At 39.4% G+C, this 23,526-nt stretch overlaps 1 protein-coding gene across 1 annotated transcript in view; it reads right to left on the bottom strand.

Moving 5' to 3' along the window:
• Positions 1-1,308: 1,308 nt before the first annotated feature.
• Positions 1,309-23,526, bottom strand: part of LOC117306885 — a 35,738-nt gene continuing 13,520 nt past the window's right edge. Inside the window, exons 18-37 of the mRNA XM_033791450.1 lie at positions 23,140-23,190; positions 22,044-22,126; positions 21,835-21,915; positions 21,065-21,215; positions 20,342-20,505; positions 19,615-19,702; positions 18,820-19,016; positions 18,154-18,204; positions 17,253-17,492; positions 16,497-16,754; positions 15,817-15,934; positions 14,068-14,429; positions 13,038-13,326; positions 12,593-12,657; positions 12,094-12,146; positions 11,686-11,766; positions 11,360-11,514; positions 10,876-11,032; positions 7,513-7,635; positions 1,309-3,713 (exon numbers count right to left, since the gene is read on the bottom strand). Coding sequence (XP_033647341.1) covers positions 3,518-3,713; positions 7,513-7,635; positions 10,876-11,032; positions 11,360-11,514; positions 11,686-11,766; positions 12,094-12,146; positions 12,593-12,657; positions 13,038-13,326; positions 14,068-14,429; positions 15,817-15,934; positions 16,497-16,754; positions 17,253-17,492; positions 18,154-18,204; positions 18,820-19,016; positions 19,615-19,702; positions 20,342-20,505; positions 21,065-21,215; positions 21,835-21,915; positions 22,044-22,126; positions 23,140-23,190 — 2,963 coding nt within the window. The 3' untranslated portion in view covers positions 1,309-3,517. The remainder of the gene's footprint in view (positions 3,714-7,512; positions 7,636-10,875; positions 11,033-11,359; positions 11,515-11,685; positions 11,767-12,093; positions 12,147-12,592; positions 12,658-13,037; positions 13,327-14,067; positions 14,430-15,816; positions 15,935-16,496; positions 16,755-17,252; positions 17,493-18,153; positions 18,205-18,819; positions 19,017-19,614; positions 19,703-20,341; positions 20,506-21,064; positions 21,216-21,834; positions 21,916-22,043; positions 22,127-23,139; positions 23,191-23,526) is intronic.

Below are 23,526 nucleotides of genomic sequence, written 5' to 3'. Positions count from 1 at the left end.
TTCACATATACTCGCTCGGTACTGCTAACTCTTTGTGAAATCGACCCATGTTCAGCAGGGACAACAGGTCATGACCGGGACTGGAACCCACACTCTGCTGAACAGAAACACCAGAGCTTGAGTTCGGCAGTGTTTCTTATCCACTCGTCCAAGACAGCCCACAAGTCGATCAAAATGACCCATAGCCCACTTGAAATTTATTTTCCCAAACTCATTCGATTCAATTAACTTGAACTTTAAAATGTCTTCAAAGTGAAAGTGAAATCAGCGTTTCAATAACTGTTGTTGTTGTTCAAGGGCGTGAATCGCGTGAGGGAAAATAGTCCAATGTCCCTGGCTTCATTCCTTGGCAATGATGCGAACTTCCTTAACTCTACACAGAAATGTAATTATTGTAATAATTAGTCACCTTGAAGGTGACTTGTGGAACCAGTTATTCCAACAAAAATATGTCCGTCACAGTGCAATGCCTGCCCAAAATAATTCATATCGCAATTCAGCGATCTTTTTTCGCAAAACCACAATGAGCACAGCACATTATCCGCAAACAAACATAGACTTTGATAAAATAAAATAAAACCCCACGAGCCTCTATGCCCAACACAAAACTAACAATGAAAAAGAAAATACATAAATACTGAAAGCAATTGTTACAAAAGATGAGTCTTCAAAGGTCCCTTGAAAAAAAGTAGGCCCTATACAGGCATGTCAACGGTTGCACTAACATGTAATTCTTGCAAAACCACATGAAGAGAAGAAGAAAAAACCCCATTAACTGCCGAGTATATAAACAAGAGATGTACGTATTGGTTCATCAAGGATGACTTACAATCATGCCTTATGACAATGGGTGCATTGGTACAAATAAGAGATTTGCAGTATGGGTTCACCAATGTCAAGGTCGGCATCGTACCCAGACCTTCGCCGTACCACGCACCGTTCACAGACCCGCACCGTACCCGGACCAGCACCGTACCCGGACCAGCACCGTACCAAGACCCACCAGCCGCGATGGTGAACCCAAGCAAGCTTGTCCCCGTCACTGCCTCGCACCGCCAGGTACAACAGCATCACCTGCTGTGCGGGCACAGACAGAGATGCGAGTTTCAAGGAATCCGTCGGAAAAAACAACAAAATGAAGAGCCTTTGGGCTTAATTACACAATAATACCTCAAGCACAGATCCTAACTAGCGACTTCAAAACTCTGGGAACATTTATGACATCGTGTTTTGACCACCCCCCCCCCCCCCCCCGCCCCGAGCTTAACACAGGTTCAGCGTTTAAAAAAAAAAAAAAAAAAAAAAAGACAGGAGCATTCATGGTTGTTATTCTGGGTAATGTAAATCTTTTGCCGCAAACATTTTACACAGAAAAACCAGTACAATTTGCAACAACTTCAGGCCTGTGTGTTCTCATTGTTGTTTTTAGAAAAATACAACCCACGAGAAAAAAATAATAGATAAGTATTCATATTCAGCAGTTAACTTGGAGACGTGCACGCGTCTTTATAGATACAAGACAGTGTCACTTCTTCCTCCATGGTGTCACCCAGCTTGAAAACACAAAATACCTTTGCAATCGGCCGACTTGCGCCAACCCCGCCGCGTTCTTGCATTATTCCGTTTTAAGCGCATACATCTTAAATTTTACACACAAAATTGATGTTTAATTAATATGTTGAGATACACCAAGTGAGAAGACTGGTCTTTGACAATTTACCAAATATGTAGTGTCCAGTGTCTTTAAACGCAGAAGGTATGAGGTTTTCAAGGGAAACTGACGCGTGATCATACCGAAATAAATGTTTGATTGAATTGAATGAATTGAGTGCTTGACTGCATGTGTCTACCTCTAATCTAAGAATCAATTCATTGTGGGGGAGGGAAGGGGAAAGGATAAAAGAAGGGGGGCATAACCAAACACACATCAAGGTTTCGTCACACAATGCACACATAAAATCAGACCTTTTATAAAATTTAATCTTCTTGCAAATATATACACACACACGCAAGCAAATGCTGAAAGTCTTAAAACACACACACAAACACACACAGGGTATTTCAATATTTACAAGGTAAATAAACAATACAAATAATTATTTGAAAATAAAATAAATAAGTGACTTCTTAGAATAAAAACAAATCCAAAGGATTCCCCAAATTTGTACAATCCGACAGCTAATATGGACTGGATTACGAATGCATTTGTTCTATTTTTATCAAAAATAAAAACAATATTATTATATGTTTTTTGTCTTTATAAAGATCATACTCTAAATTTTTAAAAATAAAACCAAAGAAGTGTTGAAAATCTACTCAGTCGTGAGGTCTGTTTTATCAAGGTTTCACTGATAAAGTATCAGCGGTATTGAGACATTTCTCTTTTCCTTCCCCCCACCCAACAAATGTCGCCTAAAAAACACAAGGCTGGAGAGCCACTTCAAGGTGAACTGACTAAACTCAACTGATTTGGCAACATCAACCCAAATCAACTGCCACCAGGGGCATGTTGTCACATACACATGGGGTTGAAACATGGTTAAAAATAAAAAAATTATAATGGCTGCAGCGACATTGGAGAAGCAAACAAATGGAATGCTTTGTATCTTTCTTTTTAAATTAACATAAACACAATAAGCAGTGTCTCCATAACTTCAGCTACATCTAAAAGAAAAGAAAGCACTCAGGCAAACACACCTTTTAAAACTTAATTTAAGCAAATAAATAATTTAAAAAGTACTGATTGTCAGAAGAACAAACTCATTTATAAGCTAAGTTTGTTTCCTTGTGATTTTTAAACTCAACTTTGCATAGATTGCATAACTTGCCCACCAACATGGTGAGCGTGGCATCAGTCGCCGCGTGTGATGCGTGTGCAAGGGGTCAATACTCTTCCACATTGAGTAATATCTATGTGCACAATCAATCCTAATACACGGTTCCTACAGCTTAAATCCAAATGACTAAGCAATAATAGTCAAGTATCTTGCTAAAGGCCGCAAGTGTCACGACCGTGACTCGAACCCACACTTTGCTGATCAGAAGGACCTCCTATTGTCCCACTTTTGTTTATACTCTTAACTTATTTGCAATAGCTCCCATTGGTGTTGTACACGTTTTCCAACTGTTTACATTTCCCGAACCGTGGACCCTATTGTCCTTTTTTGTTTAGGTCCCCGGTTTGAATGTGTATACCTACTTCTTGCCACAATGATGGTAAGTTCCATATAAGTTTGCTATGGATTTTGTTTTAATTGATGAACAAAAAATTAGTTTGGATTGTAAAGCTTAATGCTAACAACATGTTCATAAACAAATTTTTGATCATCAAATTTGATGAAATAAATTCACAGATTTGTTTTATGGAAGAGTTATTTAAAACTCAGTATAAGTTTACTCCTCCAAAAGCCAAACACCCATTAATTGGGGGAACGTTTTTTGTTCCGATGTAATTGTTTTATATGAATATAAAATTAAGTTATTTTTAGTACCCTTGAAAATATAAACTAACAAAATCTCATGAAAATGGTCCTTCACCAACACATGATATATTTACCAGCTCCATAGAAGGGGATGGTTTGTGCGATTCCTGGGGATGCATTTGCAGTCTGTGTCTCGTTTGAGGGAACCGTTCTGCCAGAAGCTGTCGCTCCAGAGAAGTAGGCAGTGGGGTCTCTGGGTCTCCCTGGATCTTGGTGATTAGGACATAACGCCTACAATCAAGAAATAATTGAGAATTGTGAAAATGACTGATTGTTTGTGTGCAGTTTTCTTTCAGGGATGAGATTTTGATGAATGTAAAAAAAAAAATGATTCTGAAAAATGCCTTGGTTTCCCTCATTTCGTGGCCTGTAGGTTCCATAATCTTTGCGTCACCAGACACAAAACTGTAGCTTTTGAGAAAATGTGGAATATCCCCTGCTCCCTTTGGTGACTGCTTTACTACCTTCAAAATATTTTGAAGGCTTAAGAGGGCTTTGAGAATTGTCCTGAAACCAGGAAAAATCCTGAGAAATCACACTCATGTTTATTTTTAGAGCGAGCAACAACAAATTATTCAAAACACATCATTGCTGTTCTTTGTACACCTTGGTAAAGAGAAGCAATGGTAATATGTTGAAGGACACAAGCACATCTACCTGTCAAAAAAACAATCACATGAACGATCTCTGCCCTCACAAGTAGCCATTTACCACTGGGGTGAAAGAAGTATAGCTGTTTTGAAAAGTCTTGCTCAAGGACACAAGTTTCATGACTGGGATTCAAACCCACACTCCGGTAACTTTCCACTGGATTTGAGTCCAGTGCACAAGATGGTTCACCACTACATGCCTAAATACAGATAAGCTGCTAATCAGATATGAATCAATTGAACATGTAGATTAACATCATCATCATCATCATCATCATCATCATCATCATCATGTTGAGTGGCTTGGTTTTCTTGTAGATTAACCACAAATCAAAATGCACAACTTTGGTCGGATTTATTCAGAATAAAAAGTAAAAAACGTTGGTCAAAAGGGTCCACACAGTGCTGCACAATCCACCCTCCACTTACCTTGTTTTGCTGGGAATGGAGTTGGAACTGTGAGGTCTCTTGACAATAAGAGATCCTGGTTGGGACTGGTAGTAAAGCTCAGTGTCGTCGTAGACTTCTTCTGTCTGGAATCTATCATTGAGTGTAGATGTGGATCACATGGAATCACCAAGCAAGATCAATGTCAGGAGAATGTAACAGGTGGAGATGTGGACTTGACTTTGAGTAAGTGATCAGTGATGCATCAAACAGAAAAGCAAATCCACTGCAGATCCAAAGCAGCTAGATGTGGAGTGTGAATCAAATGTGGATAAGATGTGGATAGGATGCTGGTAAGAACCAACAACATGTGTGGATCAGATGTTGACAAGGTGTAGCTCAGGTACAGGTTGAAAGTGGATCAGATGTGGATGTGATGCTGATACTATAACAATCAACCAACACTAGGTGTAGTTCAAATGCTGACAAGGTGTCCCACAAGTGTAGATCAAGGAGTGTGGAAATGATGCTGTTGTGAACCAACACCAGGTGTGGATCAGAGGTGTGGATCAGATGCTTACAAGGGGCAGCTCAGGTACAGATCAAATGCGGAAAAGATGTGGAATCTTAATGTGGATGGGATGCTGATATGAAAGTTATCAACGAACAACAGGTGTGGATCAGATGTTGACAAGGTGTAGCTCAAGTACAGATCAAATGTTGATCAGATGTGGATAGGATGCTGATATGAAAGTGCTCAACCAACAACAGGTGTGGATAGGATGCTGATATAAAAGTGCTCAACCAACAACAGGTGTGGATCAAATGTTGACAAAGTGTAGCTCAGGTATGGCTCAAAAGTGGGTACTAAGATGTGGATAGGATGCTGGTATGAAAGTGCTCAACCAACAACAGGTGTGAATCAAGTGTTGACAAAGTGTAGCTCAGGTATGGCTCAAATGTGGGTACTAAGATGTGGATAGGATGCTGGTATGAAAGTGCTCAACCAACAACAGGTGTGAATCAAGTGTTGACAAAGTGTAGCTCAGGTATGGCTCAAATGTGGGTACTAAGATGTGGATAGGATGCTGGTATGAAAGTGCTCAACCAACAACAGGTGTGAATCAAGTGTTGACAAAGTGTAGCTCAGGTATGGCTCAAATGTGGGTACTAAGATGTGGATAGGATGCTGGTAGTATGAAAGTCAACAGCGACCGGTGTGGATCAAATGATGACAAGGTGCAGCTCAGTCAAAGATCAAATTTGGATCAGATGTGGATTTGATGCTGATGTGAAAGTTAGCAACCAACAACAGGTGTGGATCAATGTGGACAAGGTGCCACATATGTGTAGAGGGCAGCTCAGAGATCAATGTGAGTCAGGTGTGGAAATGATGCTGACATAAAGGTATCAACCAACAACAGGTGCGGATCAAGTGTTGACAAAGTGCAGTTCAGGTACAGATTAATGGGGATCAGATGTGGATAGGATGCGTGATCAACCAGTATCACATGTGGATCAGATGCTGACAAGGAGTAGCTGAGGTACAGATTGAAAGTGGACCATGCTCTAAGTAATGGTCAAAACTTGACTTTGACATGACCAGATACAGATGACATCACTCAAGGGATCAGATTAAGAAATACATCAGATAAGTACAAGAGGATCAATGCAGAGTAATGTAAATTAGAGGCAAGTGAAAGAGAGAGGATCAAAAGCAGACTCAGATCAGATTCAGATAAAATGAGGATTCCAAGCAGATCAAAAGAGGATCAAATGCAGACTCATATTGGATGTGGATCAGATGCTGATCAGAACTGGATCAAATGTGTGTTGCGTGCAGGTTGAATGTAGTTGAAATGTGGATCAAACGTGGATCACAAAAAGGTAAATTGTGGATCAGAGACAGATCAAATTACAATCAGATGTGGATCACACTTTGAATACGATATAATAATAATAAATTTTTATATAGCGCTTAATCACAGCCAAAAGGGCATATCATAGCGCTTCACGCTATTACCCCTGGTCACTGGGCCATCTCAGCTCCCTGGGGAGTATACAGTTGGTGCTGCGAGTTACCGCGCTCGAAGCTAATCATTCACATAAACCATCTCTGCACTCACAGGTACCCATTGTACCCATGGGTAAAGAGAAGCTTATGGTAAAGAGAAGCTTATGGTAAAGAGAAGCTCATGGTAAAGTGTCTCGCTCAAGGACACAAGTGTCATGACCGGGATTCGTACCTACGTCCCAATGACTTAACCACCAGAACTCAAGTCCAATGCTCTTATCCGCTTGGCCACGACACCCCATAAATATGGATCTACGGTTAATCCAATGTAGATTGGCTGGATCCAATGGAGATGGAATGTAGCTCAGATGCAGACCAAAATGTGGACCAGATAAATGTTTCGGATAAGTGCACTAAATTAACAAAGATAACTATTTGCAGACCTTGAATTGCATTCTTAGAAGGGCACATCAATTTCCCTGAGGGAAGGGGTGTTTCTATGAGGCAAATATAAATTTGAATTGGAACTTCGAACCAAAGCAAAAGCCCAGGGCACCACAGCAATTAGCCTTTTTGAGGAATGGTGGACTCTATAGGAGAACACAATAGACCTTCCAAATGTATACATTGACGTCATCCAGCCGCCATCTTAGAGGAAAAACGGTGACGAAACAATCGAGACGCACGGATTTGTACGCGCGGAGCACAGTATTGGCCAATGAACAACCTCCTTTTGACCTCTAGGTGAGGGCGCCCTACTGAAATGACGTCATGTGCATTTAAGGTCTATGCGATTTGGGTGTAACAGACAAACTTACCCAAACATAGTGTCGTAGTATTGTGTCCGCCATATCACAAAAAGACTTATGGCTGTGGGTGCTGTAGGTTTATACTCCGATACCTGAATTTGCTTAGATGAAATTTGACGATATTAAATTTTAGAATTTAGCATGAGAGACACACCTATAAGTAACTTTACCTTGTTTTGCTTGGGATTGACTTAGTACTTTGAGGTCTCTTAACCAGAATGGAGCCTGGCTCCTCAAAGAAATCTTCAGTTGGTATCCTAGGCTTAGGTGGAGCAGATCTATTCAAACGGAACCTTAGAAGAAGGAATAACAAAGATGTATTTAAGATTAGTTTATCATTAATTTATTTATCAGACCATATTTTGTTCAGGTATCGAATTAATACAAATATAATTAATATAAATAATTAATACAATTAAAAGACATAAAACGACAAAATAACAGTTGAAATTGGTAAAATGTATTAAGAGAATACACAGGTAAGAAAAACTAGAGCTATTTAGTGTTTGTTAGACAACAAACACTTTAAAGTGTTCAGGCTTTGTGACAAGCAAGAAAGTAAATATTGAGTGTAGGGCCAGTAAACTCAGTCTTGTGTTGTTTTAAGGAACTTTACAGAATTGGTAAGAAACAAAAATCGTGAAGATCACAGATTTACATAAAACTTACACGGTCTAATGATGATTATAGTAGAAAACATCACTTGAAATATTTCAGTCTGAAATGTCGTATTAGATGAGAAATAACTAATCCAATTTTGCGTTTGGAGTTTATATCGCTCAGTGAGCGTTTTATTCATTTTTGTTTGGGCATCGATGCAATGCGAAGTTGGTAATCAGTTTTTCACTATTCCACCGTGATCTATATAAATGGCCGATCGATCTCAAACTTAGACAGGTTTGTCAGTTGATGTATAGTGTGGATTACATAAAGTGCTTACACTGCCAGCAACTGTTTTGTTAGCAAAAACCACATCTGTAATGTTCCTTTAAAGGCAGTGGACACTATTGGTAGTTACTCAAAATATTTATCATCATAAAGCCTTTCTTGATTACGAGTAATGGGGAGAGATGGTTGGTATAAAACATTGTGAGAAACAGCTCCCTCTGAAGTGACAAAGTTTTTGAGAAAGAAGTAATTTTCCACGAATTTGATTTTGAGACCTCAAGTTTAGAATTTGAGGTCTCGAAATCAAGCATCAGAAAGCACACAACTTTGTGTGACAAGGGTGTTTTTTCTTTCATTATTATCTCGCAAATTCGACGACCCATTGAGCTCAAATTTTCACAGGTTTGTTATTTTATGCATATCTCATGATACACCTACTGTGAAGACTAGTCTTTGACAATTACCAATAGTGTCCACTGTCTTTAAATGAATAATACATACACTAAATACATAAAACTAGGAAAAGTACTGAGTATACAGTGCCTTATACACATTCTTGTAAGTGTAAGCTCAGAATACAAAAATTGATCAACTTTAACCAAGCGTTCGACTACCCCAACCTAAACTAGGAAAAGTACTGAGTAGACAGTGTAAACGTGTTCTTGTAAGGGTTACAAAAATTAAACAACAAACGATCAAAGTTTGACCAAGTGTTCCACTACCCCAAATTATAAAATCAACTATGAGTATCAACGGTCAAGAGGTGACATAACATCCAGGTAGAATGACTTCCTCACTGTTATCTCAGTCCTAAAACAACCATTTGACAGGGCAGAGTTTCCTATCCAAACTGATTGTGCTACTGATGAGCAAGATGAGGTGTTTACATAGACCTTATCGCAAATACCAATGCGCAAGCGCAGACTGTTGAATGAGGTGCATTGTGGGATATATATGGATCAAATTTGGATACCAGCAAGACCACAATGCACTTAATTCCAAGCTTTACGCGCGCACCCCGGTATTTGCGAAAAGGTCTATGCCCATACCACCAAATAATTATAATAAGGGTTTGAATTTTACACTTGATCACTGGCCAGAGTCTAGTGATTTTAGCATATGGGTCCAATTTCATAGAGCTGCTAAGCACAAAAATTTGCTTTGCATGAAATTTCTTCCTTGAAAAACAAGATTACCAACCACATTTCTACATAATTTCCAGAATAAGGAAATACCTTACCTGAATACCAGTAAAAAGCAATATACAACAAATGGAAATTTGGTTGTAATCCTGTTTTGATCAAGGAAAAAATTTCATGCTAAGCAAATTTGTGTGCTTAGCAGCTTTATGAAATTGGGCCCAGGCCAGTAAACTCATGACTTGACACGTCTGGCGGTCTTGTGTTTGTGTTCAAATGTTGACTTTTATTCTGATAAATACATAATTATGTTGATTATCAATGACTACTACCCATTATATACAGATAAGATTAATCTTTTCTGAGTGCTTTTTCAAATTCAAACGGTTCAATAATTAACCTGTGTAGGCTTTTTTACTTCTCACTTCAATTCTGGTCTTTTACACAAAATTCTGGTCCAGTAAATATTTTGAGCCCTGTGGTTCTGCAGCTTCCCCCCCCCAAAAAAAATAATATATATATACATATATATTCTAGCCCTGTATAATACAGCTCTTTTACACAGCTCTTCATCATGCAAAAAGTGTCAGACACAGAAAACTTTGTGTACGTTGTTTTTCAATTGAGAAAATAGAAGTAGCTGGTGCAAACTGTTAAACAAAAAAACAAAAAAAGTTAATGGCCCAACATTTTTCTCTTTTTGGTCTAGACTTTCCTACGGTCGAAGCAGCACGCCATTAACTATTTATTTGTTTTTTTCAATTGTCAATGGCACAGCCGAAAAACCAAAAGCAAAACCTAAAACGGCATTATCAGCTGATCAGCTGAAAAAGTTGCGTGCCTGGTAAGTTTTCAAGGGCGGCTTTAAGAATGGTGAGAACCAAAACAATACAGGTGATTGATTTCTGTTGCTGTTTATTTTTCTTGCACCAATGAAAGGAAGAAAGAACAGAAAACTTGTGTTGTCAAAACTGTTTGACAAACATTCGACACAGGAAAAGGATTTCCTCACTGTACTGTCAAGAGGCCAACTGTTATCTTTGATGTGGGTGAGATAAACAAAAGATAAACCAGAAAGTGCCCCAGTTGTAAAACTTTTGTCTAGTAAAAAAAATACTTCAGGCCTGAAACCTTTTGTTAGGCATCTGAAAGCACACAAATTTGTGCAACAAGGATGTTTTTTCTTTCATTACTCTTTTGCAATTTTGATGACCAGTTGAGTCCAAACATTCACAGATTTGTTATTTCATGCATATGTTGGGATACACCAAATGAGAATACATGTCTTTGAGAATTACCAAGGGTGTCCAGTGCCTTTAACAGTTGTCTGCTATAAATGAACAGGATACCAGTCACAAGTTGTACATAGGGTCAATAACCTTATTCTGTTAAGCATAATGTTGTTGTGCTTAAGCAGCTTTATGAAATTGGGCCCTAGATGGCATTTTTACTTTAATGGTTGATTTGTGCGCTTGGTTGTCTTTTTTTTAATATATCGATTCCTACCTGTAAGGTCTTTCAGAGCTCAAGTCTGGTTCCTTCTGCTGTCCAAATGCCTGCCGTGGCTGAACCGGTGGAGAGGATGGCACAACCCGGCCAGTGGGGGCGCTCTGACAGCGCTTCCTCATCATATGCAAGGATGTATCGGATCGTGTGACATACACTGTGTGTTAAGAATATTGTTATCAATTTCACAAAGATTCATCACATAGCAGGAGTTAACATTTTAACATTTTTAAAAGCAATGGGAGGCTTTTTGGTGCGGTAGGTGGTGGCAGACTTACAAAGAAAATCCACTATTCTCAGAAATTTTAGCACGCTCAAACTTTCTTTATACAAGTACAAACACTGACCACCATTTTGTATGGGCAACCTTGTATAGTTTTTGTGCGGTGCAATATTTTCAAATTTGTTTATCAGAACATGGAAAGATTGGATTATTTTCAGGGAACTTTCTGCAGAATCAGGGAGAGATTTGAAAAGAAGCTACCTTCTTGAGGTGAGGCATCATCTGCTGCATCCGATGCACAGTGATGGTGGCCAAGAAGAGCCTTCCTTCTTTGTCTCTTTCGTAACTCAAGAAGTCGTCTCCTGTCTGCAGCGCTCTGAGCTCGCTGCTCTTTCTGCTGCTTTAGAATCTGATGTCTGTGGGGGTACGACAAGAAGGGTGGATGAAATTCAAGGAAGCAAATAACTGTCACCTTTGCATTATTTTGTGTCATCTATGTAATGTTTTAGCTTACTCTTGCTTAGATTTAGATTAAGCTTACTCTTGTTTTGTTAGAGTACATTGCTAAAATGACCAAACATTTTTACCTGACAATCATTTTCTCTTGCCAATTGTCCTCAAAGTGTAATCCATCATTCCTATATAGCGCCTTAAAGTCTGCTGGACTCCTACATCAAGACAAAAAACAAGAACAGTAACAATAATAATATATTATTGAAGTTATAAAGCACCTAGCACCAATGACTGGACCCAAAGGCGCTGTACAAATTAAAACAGCACAAAACAACAGGAGGACATAAAATATGGAGAATATGGAGATCAACAACATAATGTAGGGCTAGATGGCTCATTCAGCAGAGAACAGATTTGCAAACCCAGAGATTGCAGGTTCAAACGCTGTTCTGGTAAAAATTGTTATATTTCATCAAAATTTTATGATAATAATAATAAAATAATTAAAGTTGACGTTATTATAGCTCCATGGTTATACATACCCTGGACAGCTCAAATATCTTGGTATTGGGGTGTCATGGCCATCAAAAAGAACCTGCAGAATTGTCAAAACAAATCATAAATTAATTAGAAAGATACAATATCAGTCACCTGTGGAATTTTCAACTGGTTACAGCATCAACTTGCTCTAAAAAAAACCAGCAAAAAAACTGTCACCATATTTTCACAAGCACATCAAATCCATCCACTTTTAGCGAAGTGGCAGCAGGTACCACGTCTGTGGCTATCCAACTGGCACCAACCCTAAGAAATCTGAGAAATGCCTCATGCACGAATCATTTCTCAGATTCAAATATTTATGTATTGATTTCAATCAACAGGGGCATCACAAGCATTACTTAAGTAGGAGAAGGACTTTGGGACACGTGTACCATCCTTTTGTGCGCATTTTGACTCACAAAGTGGAGAACAGTGGATGTGCATGTTTGTGCGCTGCGCATTGTGCATGGGGTCCATACTCATTATTTCAAACCGACTTACATCACTTTCAAAGTTGACGTGCAGATTTGCAGCAGCAGTGTGAGGGCGCTGTAAGGAGCTCCTTCCTGCAACACACAAATGTAAAAAGAATGAAACTGAAAAATGGCAAGACCTTTAAAGGGACATGTTGCCTTGAATCGTGCGAGTTGGTCTACATGTATGAACAGCATTTTGTAGTAACGTTGCTTTTGAGAAAGAGGTAATTTCTCACTCAAACATTAAAAGATTTCAGGCCTGAAGCCTTTTATAAGGCATCTGAAAGCACACAAAATTTGTGCAACAAGATTATTATTTTTTATTATTATTCTCTTACAACTTTGATTACCAATTGAGTCAAAATTTTGATTTTTTATTTAATACATATGCGTGGATACACCAAGTGAGAATACTGGTCTTTGACAATTACCGAACTGGCCAGTGCCTTCAAGTTGACATAGATTCTTACCTTCTGCAGTGTTAGGTCTAGCGAGCCTTCCCTCCATCTCTGTACTGAATGGAATCTTATCATCAGCCACCGCTGTAGGGATGTGAATCTCATTCTCTCGCTGTCTCTCCTCACCTCTGGTCTCCCTGCAGGCGCGGTCTCTATCTACAGGTCTGGTCGGCCGTGGAGGGAGGGACATGCTAGGCTTTGATGGTCGATGCAGTGGGGTGCCGGTGGGTTTGGGTGATGGGGTTACCACACTTTGAGGTGTGTGGGACTGATACCTTGAAGGGGTATCCACGATTATTCCCTGAAAGTTGTTTATAAAATAATGAAAAATAATCACAGAAGAAATTTATCCGAAACTAAAAGGCAGCAGCAGTAAGAAGGTGCTGTATCACAGAGCTCCTTCCTTGAAATACAAATGACGAGTGTATGAACAATTCTCACAAGCACTATGCTTAAAAACAATATATATAAGTGGTGTTCAAAGCACTGCTTGTGGTACAATAATTAAACAGAGTATCTTCTAATAATAATAACTAGTTCTTGTATAGCGCGTTTCACAATAACAACTCAATGCGCTTTACATTTAGTGCCCTGGTCATTGGGCCAATAACATTCCTTTAATCTTTCACAGCCCTGATCTGCCATATGGTGCTAGTGTTTTTTTTATACACAATATCAACCTCTTCCAGCCCCGGTACCCATTTATACCCCTGAAGTGAAGTGAAGCAATAACAGTAAAGTATCTTGCTCAAAGACACAAGTGCCATGACTGGGATTCCAACCCACACTCCGATGACTAAACCACCAGAACTTGAATTTGATGCTGGCCATGACATCCTACTATTAATCGACCAGCAAAAGATACACTTGAGGCAAGGGACAATTGTATCCGAATGCGCCAACCTGCGTGCCTAACCCCTAGAATGGATACTCTAGGTTGGATTTAAATCAGACAAAACCTGGATAGCCACTCTCCTTGGAAAAAAAATTAATCACTTCCAAAAAAGTTTTCTTCTAAAATACAAGACATGGTTCTTCTTACCTGATCGTTTCCACTGATGTCATATGGGCTGTTCGCCTGAGACCGTCGCCCACTACTCTGATTTGGGGTCACAGAGTCTCTGTCTCTCTGGCTGTGAGTGGAATGATAAGAGCTCGCAGACTGCAACCTGCTGTCAAACGGGCTGCTGTTTGGCCTCGACATAGGAGAGGAATCTGAGTCTCTCATGACCCCATCGTCACCAGGATCGTCTGAGGTTAGCTGCTGGGGGTTATCGTCACTCTCTGCCCCACGATCTGTATGGGAGGGGGTTGTTGTTGTTGCCCCAGGGCTTTTTGCTCTCAGAGGGTTGTACTTGTTAGCTATAGCCATTCGTGATGCAGCTTTGTACATAGCGGTGATGCCTGGGGTGGGTTTGTTTGGAGGAAGGGGGATATGAAGCGGGTTGTGGGTTAGTGCATGAGCCATGCAGAGAGCGGAACAGGCAAAATGAGCATGCCAAAAACCAAAACAAACAAAACATTACTGATGGGCAAATTGCCATTTAGAGCTAGATTTAAATAATGTCTGGTACCATGACTTGCTTGAACACAAGTTTCCGCTTTAATCATGCGTTTGTGTACGCTGCTCCTTAACCATGCAATAATCTCAGTTTTGAAACCAACTTAAATCCAAGTTAAAAACAGAGAAAATGGCATCACCCACAGGTACCATAGTGGCAGAAAATGGGCTTCAACTCCGAGTAATCCAATATAGTAAGTTGATAAACATTATCCCTTTCATGCACCATTTATTTTAGTAATAATTTGATCATATTATGTGCACAATCATTTTGTATCTTTTGAATCTTTTTCCCATTCCGAAAACTGTGTGGCTGTGTGATCTTTGATTTTTATTTTACAATGATTTTTCTGAAGGGATTTAAACCAGTTGCTAGGGATAGGTCGACACGTGAAAAAGTATCTATAGCAGCAAATAAACATGCAAACATCACATCTCATGCCAACAAAATAATATATGTAAAATAAATTTTAACTAGAACATGCATAATAATACGGCTGCCAGGCTTTTCTGTTAAACTTTAGTTTGCATCCCAAGAAAACAAAATTTGGGGTTGAGCAAGGAAAATATGAATAGAGCGAGATGTGAACCTGCACCTCAGAATTAACGTGGCGATGCTCTACAACTGTATGTAAGTGGTGTTTCTATTTTGTAACCATGCTTCGTCCTTCGGATGGGATGTAAAGGCGTTGGTCCCGTGTGTTGTGTAACGCATGTAAAAGAACCCAGTACACTTAGTGAAAAAAAGAAGGGGTTCGCCCCGCGGTTCCTGGCTGTGGCTGCTGTATGCACCGTACCGTAGCACCTTGTAAACCCTTGGTGCTAAATTATTGGGTTTCAGAATTCATCGCTGGAATAACCTACCTTTCTGGAAGTTTGAATATACTTAGCGCCTTGAGTACCTTGTTTGGTAGTACGTGCGCTATATAAGACTTTGATATTCTTGTAATCCCACCCAAGATGTACCTGTGAATTTTTTTTTCACAGAAAGTATACACTAGCCTATACAGTGCTTTACACACATTGTATGGTTAAAACCAAATAATATCTATTAGACCACATAGGTTAATTCTTTCGTAACTAATTCTGGATTTATAAATCGCAGCCACCATCTGAATTACACATGCAATAATAAGTCAATAAATTTGACAACATGAAAACCGCTGAAAATGTGGAAATACAACACCAACAACAACAAGCATAAAAATCACTTAAAATTTAAATAGTTACCTTCTCCTATATCTGTGGCTACGTCAGCACCATGGGTAGAGGACACGGGTCTCTCACTGTCTCTTGTCCCTGCAGAAACAGCTCGCATAGCCTCCTCATCCGAGGCATCGGCCTGGGTCTGTGTACATGTATAAAGTATGCGCAATGTGACTGTTTGCTGTATAAAGTCTTTCACTTATTTTTAAGAGAGGAATAATCCATGAATTACACAAATGTAGGAATGTTCCTATCATTACTGACTGTAAACCAAAAAACAAAATTGGCAGGGGGAGGGGTGTTGTTAACCTTAGACCTTAATAAAGGCTGTCACAGCAAGACATCTAGACGCCTGCTGCAAAGACCAGGTGGCTCCACTTATTTATCAGAGGGTAAGACCTGGGTAAGATTGTTTGTCTGTACAATTTTGAAGTAGGAAGTATTTTGCAAGTATATTAAGTGAACATCTTATTCAGCCACTCAAAAAAGAACAAAAAACAATGAAAAAGCTGGGACTTGGTCCCAAGGTTGTAATGTAATTTTGGTAGAGAGTTGGTACATAAATCTGAAATTCACAGATTAAAATCCAGCTCTAGCCGATATTTCTTTCTTCGACCCAAATCTAGTAAAAAATGTCCCCTGTCAGTTTCCCTCGTGGTGTATTACTTAATATTACTGACAAAAGCTTGACTGTTATCTCTCACCTCTGAGGTAGCTGACTGAGGAGCCTTGGGTTTCTTCCAATCATCCAGAATGGACTTCTTGCTGCCTTTCCCCGTTACTTTTTGCTTTGTTTGTTTCTCTCCAGGCTTCGCTGGTTTCTTCTCGCTAGACGACGACTTGGAGTCCTTCTGGACTACTGGAAGAGCAGGGACGGCAACGTTTGGTTTGGACTTTATGGACGGATCAGATGTTTGGGGACTGGGTGTGGAAGCTGAAGATGTTGAAGACACGACACTCCTCTATAAAAGAAGAATAAATGTTGTAAATGAATAAACTGCTTGAGGAGATAATAATAACAATAATAACCAGTTTTTATAAAGCGCTTTTTACATCCGAAGGGCGTCTCAAAGTGCTTCCAACAGTATTACCCTGGTCACTGGGCCTTGATTCATTCCTTTTAAACCCTCCCTGGGGAGTGTACAGTCTGAGCAACAAATATGCACTATTTGGCTAAAACAATTACAAGAACCATCTCTGCCCTCACAGGTTCCCCATTTTACCCCTGGGTGGAGAAAAGTAATTATAGTCAAGTGTCTTGCTCAGGGACACAAATGTCACGACCGGGTTTAGAGATATTAGAATAATAGTAATAGATAGTCCTATATAGAGCATGTATCTAGGTAATCAGGGCAGTTGAACATACATAATCATTCACAGTAAGTGGGATTCATTTCTTGACTTAAAAACTATTCTACAAAAGGTATCAACACTTTTAATCACATGGTAGTTATTATTACCTTTGATGTAACACCACCGTCAACAGATACAGTCAGTTTGGAAGCTGATGTCTTCGATGGTTCAACTTGGCCTAGAGATGTAGCAGAAACCTCAGCTGGACGTTCAGCAGCAGACATCTTGGCCTTAGCAGCAGCAGCAGCAGCAGCAGCAGCAGCAGCCCTGTCACCAACACGTACTCTCTCCCCTTTCTTGGCCTTCTTCTTAATGGGCGTTTTCATGCGAGGTTGGCCTGAGGATTTCTAGTGAGCGATAACAAAAACCTTGTTAAAGGCACTGGACACTATTGGTAATTACTCAAAATAAATCTTGGCATAAAAACTTACTTAGTGAACGAGTAATGGAGAGCTATTAATTTTGGTTTTTACCCATACACCTATGTATAAACTCAGTACTTCCCCGAGTCCTGTGAAAAAATCTCACAGGCATATTACTCGGGTGGGATTCGAACCCACGACCCTTGCAATTCTAGAGTAGTGTCTTACCAAATAGACTATCGAGATTGCCCGGTAGCTAGAGGCAGTTCGAATCCTATGTAATGTAGAGCTGTTAATAGTATAAAGTATTTTGAGAAATGGCTCCTTCTGAAGTAACATAGCTTTTGAGAAAGAGGTAAATTCTCATTCAATACAGGCCTGAAGCCTTTTTCAGGCACATGAAAGCACACAAATTTGTGCAACAAGAGTGTTCCATTGTTTTACATCAAAAATGGTGGTCAATGTGCAATCCATCTATTGTAATAAAATGAAAAATCAGGTTGCCGTGGCAACTACTTTAATATAAACCATAAACCATCCTCGCAATTTCTTTCTGTTGTGGGGAATATCTCATTATTGTTTTACTCATTACTTGATGTTTCCATTGTTTATAATCGTTTGATGAAATGACCTCTCTAAAAGTTACCTGCAAATTGTCTTGTGTGCTCTTAATTTCCGCAACTGTTGCCATGAGGGGCTTGAAAGAATACAAGAAGGGTACAAGTCACATTGATAGAAATACAAGTTGCATACAGGTTTCATTTTGTTGATGGTCTATTTTATACAATAGTATTTCAATGTTTTTAACGTAATTAATGTGCAATATTGTACTTTTTATTCCAGAGAAGTGAAATAAATAAATAAATAGATAAATAAATTTTAAAAAGTGCCCCATGTCAAAGCCAGTCGAACAGTCAACTTGTTTCAACTTGTTTCAACTGGTTTCAACTAGTGTCTAACTGGTACATGTTGGATTCAACTGGTAGCTCAACTGGTTGCAAAAAACAAACCAGTTGAAACCAGTAGTGTAGTTGCCAACTGGTAATTATTGTGGCGTCAATCAGAAACCAGTTCAATCCAGTTACCAATTCCCAGTCCAACTGGACCCGTTAACACCAGTTGAACTGGTTTCAACTGGAATTTTCACCTGGGTAGTACAACATATGAATTGGCAAGAACACAGTACACAACCCCGCATCATAACCCCCCCCCCCCCCCCCCAACAAACATCTTGACTGGAGACATAACAAACTTAAAACATTAAAAGCGATTTAAAAACTTAATAAAATTGCATCCCCCGAAACTGGATTACCTGGGAAGTCCTGTCAAGCTTCAATGGCTTGGGTATAGTCACTGGTACCCTCTTCAGCAGTGACTTAGCGTCAATCTTCATCTTAGACATGCTGTACTTAGACACTTCCTCGTCGGGTTGTTTCAGGTCAGAAAGACGGATCACCCCAGCTTTAATCTCCTTGGATTCCTTCTTCTGCAACTCTTGCATTTCCAAGACTGTTTTGGTTGAAGAAAAACATTATTAGAGAGCAACTACATGTAGTAGATTTTTCTACGCATGGAATGATGTCTAGTGGTGTAACATCTGTTCGCAAATAGTGGGTGTCATGGGTTCAAATCTCAAGTGAGAGAAAGATCTGGGGGTTTATCGCCCACATCAGTGAAAGGTTGAACAAAAATAACAACTAATGTTTTTAGGTAAAGTATACCTTTGGGTTTGGGGGTTCATTTGGTTATTTTAATCCTAAATATAGATATATACAATAAAATAAACTCGTAAAAGTTTTTTCAAAAGGTGGTCAGAGCTTTCAACGAACATCCGGAGCAATTATGTCCATACAGAAAGTATTATCCATAATTGGAATATACAATCTGAAAAAAGGCATCTGACTGTAACGTTTTCCAGATTCAAAGTTTTGGGGATAAAAAATGTTTTCTCTTCCATATCCACATCACTTCAAAGTGCAATAAAAAATGCTTCACACTATTGAAAGCTGCTGTACTTCTAACCAAAATAGTTTTGTTTCCCATTATTTTAAGAGTGATTACCAAATGTATATCTTCCCTTTAAGTTCTTTGTTTTGAATCGTCTTACGTGATATCTTGTTGGTTAGTTTGACGTCTGCCTCCTCCTCCATAGCTTCTGCATCCTCATCAGATTCGTCTTCAGCCTCACTCTCATCCTGTCAACACAGCATAGAAAGGGTAAGGAGGAGATGAAGAATTGCACACGATACAAATAAAGTCTGAGTTGACTGCATATCAAACCCACACTCTGCTGCTGATAGCACCAGAGCTTGGCTACGGTCAACTAGATTGCTCGGCCACGACTAACTACAATAATATCAAAGTCTTATATAGCGCACGTATCTACCAAACAAGGTACTCAAGGCACTGAGTATATACAAACTTTCAGAAAGATAGGTTATTGCAATGATGAATTTTGAGACCCAATTAGTTAGCCCCCTTACAAGGGTTTACAAGGTGCTACGGCACATTAAGCACCCCATCCCAGGAACACCGGGACGAACCCCTTCTCTTTTCGATAAGTGCACTGGGTTCTTTTACATGCGTTACACAACACATGGGACCAACGGCTTTACGTCCCATCCGCAGGGCAAGGCAATGGTCAAGTGTCTTGCTTAAGGACAAAAATGTCACGACTGTCTATACTGTTTGTTGGCTACACAGCTCGACTTGGTAAATATAGGCTATCAAACATTTTTCCAAAATTAATTTCTCCCTTAAAGAAAACATTCCTTAGTTGTACTCTGTATGACAGCTTGTACATAAAACAAGAAGAAATGTTGTACGATTGATACCTCTGAGACGTCATATTCACTGCGGGATGAAGGTGGTGATGGGGTAGGTGACGGGCCTGGTGACGTCCCAAACTGAGGCATATCAAAGTCCAGTGGAACATCGTCTCTCTGAATAAGATTCAACTTGCTGGATCTACTCCGACGCTTTTTGATTAAAGACAGAGCTGTAGCAAAAAGAAAGAAAGTTAAGTTATGCCAAGTTCAGAAAATGACTAATTCTGATCCAGCATTGAATTATAAAAAAGAAGTACAAGCACAAAGTATAACAGTGCTAACACACATCGATGTAAGGTTAAAACCAAAATGAATATTCTTTATCCCCGATGCAAATTTAAGATACATTATATCATTGTGGTACCAGCTGCTAATATATTCTAACTGCCTCTAGCTACTGAGCAGTCCCGGTGGTCTAGTTGGAAGACACTGCTCTAAAATTGCAAAAGTCGTGGGTTCAAACCCCACCCGAGAATTATGCAAGTGATTTTTTTCACGGAGTTCAGGAAAGTACTGAGTATACAGTGCTATCACTTATTGGCGTAAGGTAAAAACAAAAATTAATATTCTTTACCCCGATGCAAATTTAACATCTAGAAGTATAAGTACTACACACAATCATAACACAGGCATGTAACTTAAATTGGGAGGGGGGCAGGCTTGATAAGGTTCCAAACTGTGGCAAATCAAAAATGCACATATTAATGAAAAAGAGGCATTGCAAATGACCTTGAACTTTGCTCCTGATTTCCTCCTTGCTGACATCTTTCCCAGAGGTCAAGAGGTCAACAGTTGAGAGACGTCTTGGGGTAATGCTTGGGGATATGTACATCTCAGTAGGAGCCATAGAGAAATCACCATCAGAATCTTCCTCATCAGACTGGATACAAATAGAAGAAAATGTATATTGGTCAGTTTAACCATCAGGGCCCAATTTCTTAGCACTGCTTACCGTAAGCATTGGCCCCTGTATTTCAAGGGTTAGCATGGAATTTTGGCTTTTGCGTGTGCATATTCCACATTACTAGGCATTCTATACAAAGCTAACACACATCGGTGTAAGGTTAAAACCAAAATTAATATTCTTTATCCCTGATGCAAATTAAACATCTAGAAGTGTAAGTACTATACACAATCATAACACAGGCATGTAACTTAATTATGCTTACACAGGCATGTAACTTAATTATGCTTACACAGGCATGTAACTTAATTATGCTTACACAGGCACAATATGGTGCCAATCAAACCAGGAACTCCTTCTCTTTTAGTCAAGGTTTTTTTTTTTTTTTTTTTTTTTTTTTTTGGGGGGGGGGGGGGCGTTACACAAAGGATAAAGCATCATGGTTAAGTGTCTTGCTCAAGGACACAGGTGTCACGACTGGGACTCAAACCCACACTCTGCTGATCAGAAATACCATAGCTCGAGTCCGATGCTCTTAACCGCTGGGCCACGACATGCCACAAAATGGAGTGTATAATGGAGTGTATACATTTACCTTGTCAGACGAGGCATTGGAAGCAGTCAGCGATGATCGACCTCCTCGGAATCTCTCATTATAATCCAAATTAAAAGGAACCTTTCAGAACAGAAGAAAATAAGAAACTTTGATATTTTACAGTGCTGGTAAGGATAGAAAACACAACTCGTAAATCTGAGTACAAAAGCTTACTGTTGATGAAGTTCATAATAGAAAAGTTGACATACCAAATATCCCTCCATGTCCAGAGGGTCTGGGTTAGCCGCGGCTCCTTCATAGCGCACTGCTGGATCCTCATAAATCTCAGATTCTAAAACAAACAAAAACCAAAGACAGACAACCACCGTGATATCATCTTTCATATTATCTCCTGAAGACGATTAGAGCATACTGATCGAAACGTCAAGTTGTTTAAACTTCTGTTTGTCTTCAGAGCCACCACAACTCACAAGAGATATTTTTAAATATCTCTTTAAAATGTTTATGGTGTTACCTTACTAGATTGCATTCTCCACCATGCAAAGTTTAAAATGGCAGTTTAGGCGTCTTTTAATTTGTTTACAAAACTTGTGACAATCTAAGTCTTTATAAAAGCTAACATATAAGAATCCTGATAAATACTTTGAACACAAACAGAGCAACTCTCTGATAGATCATTTATTGGTAGGCTTTCATATTTGAAAGAAATAGCATGAAATGAAAAAAAAAATAAAATCATATTCTCCATTCTGAATGGCCCGTAAAATTCAACCTTAATGAAGAAAATGAACCTTAATGAGCAGGAACATTGCAAGGGGCACCAAGGCAATGACTAGGGCATTTGGGCAATTACATGTACCTCCGGGAAGCATCAGCTCTGTGTTGGTGGTTTATGATGACATGAAGACTTTGCCGCAGATAAGTTCGATTGAAATGTTTCTCATAAGGACGGGCCAATGTGAATGAAAATTAACTATGATGCTTCATCCTTCGCATGGGACCTAAAGCCATTGGTCCCGTGTGTTGTGTAATGCGCATAAAAGAACCCAGTGCACTTATTAAAAAGAGAAGGAGTTCACCCCGATGTTCCTGGCTTGATTGGAACATATTGTGCCACAGCACCTTGTAAAACATTACATGGTGCTAGGAGTAGGTCAAAAGGAGTAGGTCTCATAATTCAAACGTATTCCCACATACCTTGCAGCAAAATATTAAATTTTGAAGCACCTTGAGCGTCACTCATGATAAGCGCCATATAATAAGCCACTATTATAGTTATTATTGAAAAATACACTGTTACTATACAACCATATAAGTGTTCTCCCTCATTGACTTTTTACTTGCCTGTTTCAAAGTTTTCTTCAGGGAACTGGGTCTTGGCTGAAGTCGGTAAAACTGCAATGAAACGAAAAACCATCCAAACATTCACATTGCTGCTGCTTTATTTCAACAGGGTTGAACAAGGTTTATGGGGTGTCGTGGCTGAGCGGATAAGAGCATTGGACTCAAGCTCTGGTGGTTAATTCATCGGGATGTGGGTTCGAATCATGGTCGTGACACTTGTGTCCTTGAGCAAGACACTTCACTATAGTTGCTTCTCTTTACCCAGGGGTATAAATGGGTACCTTCGCGGGTACAGATGGTTTATGTGAATGATTAGCTTGGAGCGCGGTAACTCGCAGCACTGGCTGTATACTCTCAAGGGAGCTGAGATGGTTTAAGGAATGAAAA

The sequence above is a fragment of the Asterias rubens genome, chromosome 2 (genome assembly GCF_902459465.1).
Source record: "Asterias rubens chromosome 2, eAstRub1.3, whole genome shotgun sequence".
Classification (NCBI taxonomy): domain Eukaryota; kingdom Metazoa; phylum Echinodermata; class Asteroidea; order Forcipulatida; family Asteriidae; genus Asterias; species Asterias rubens.
Note: the sequence above shows the minus strand (reverse complement) of the source record. Positions and strands in the feature narration are given on the sequence as shown.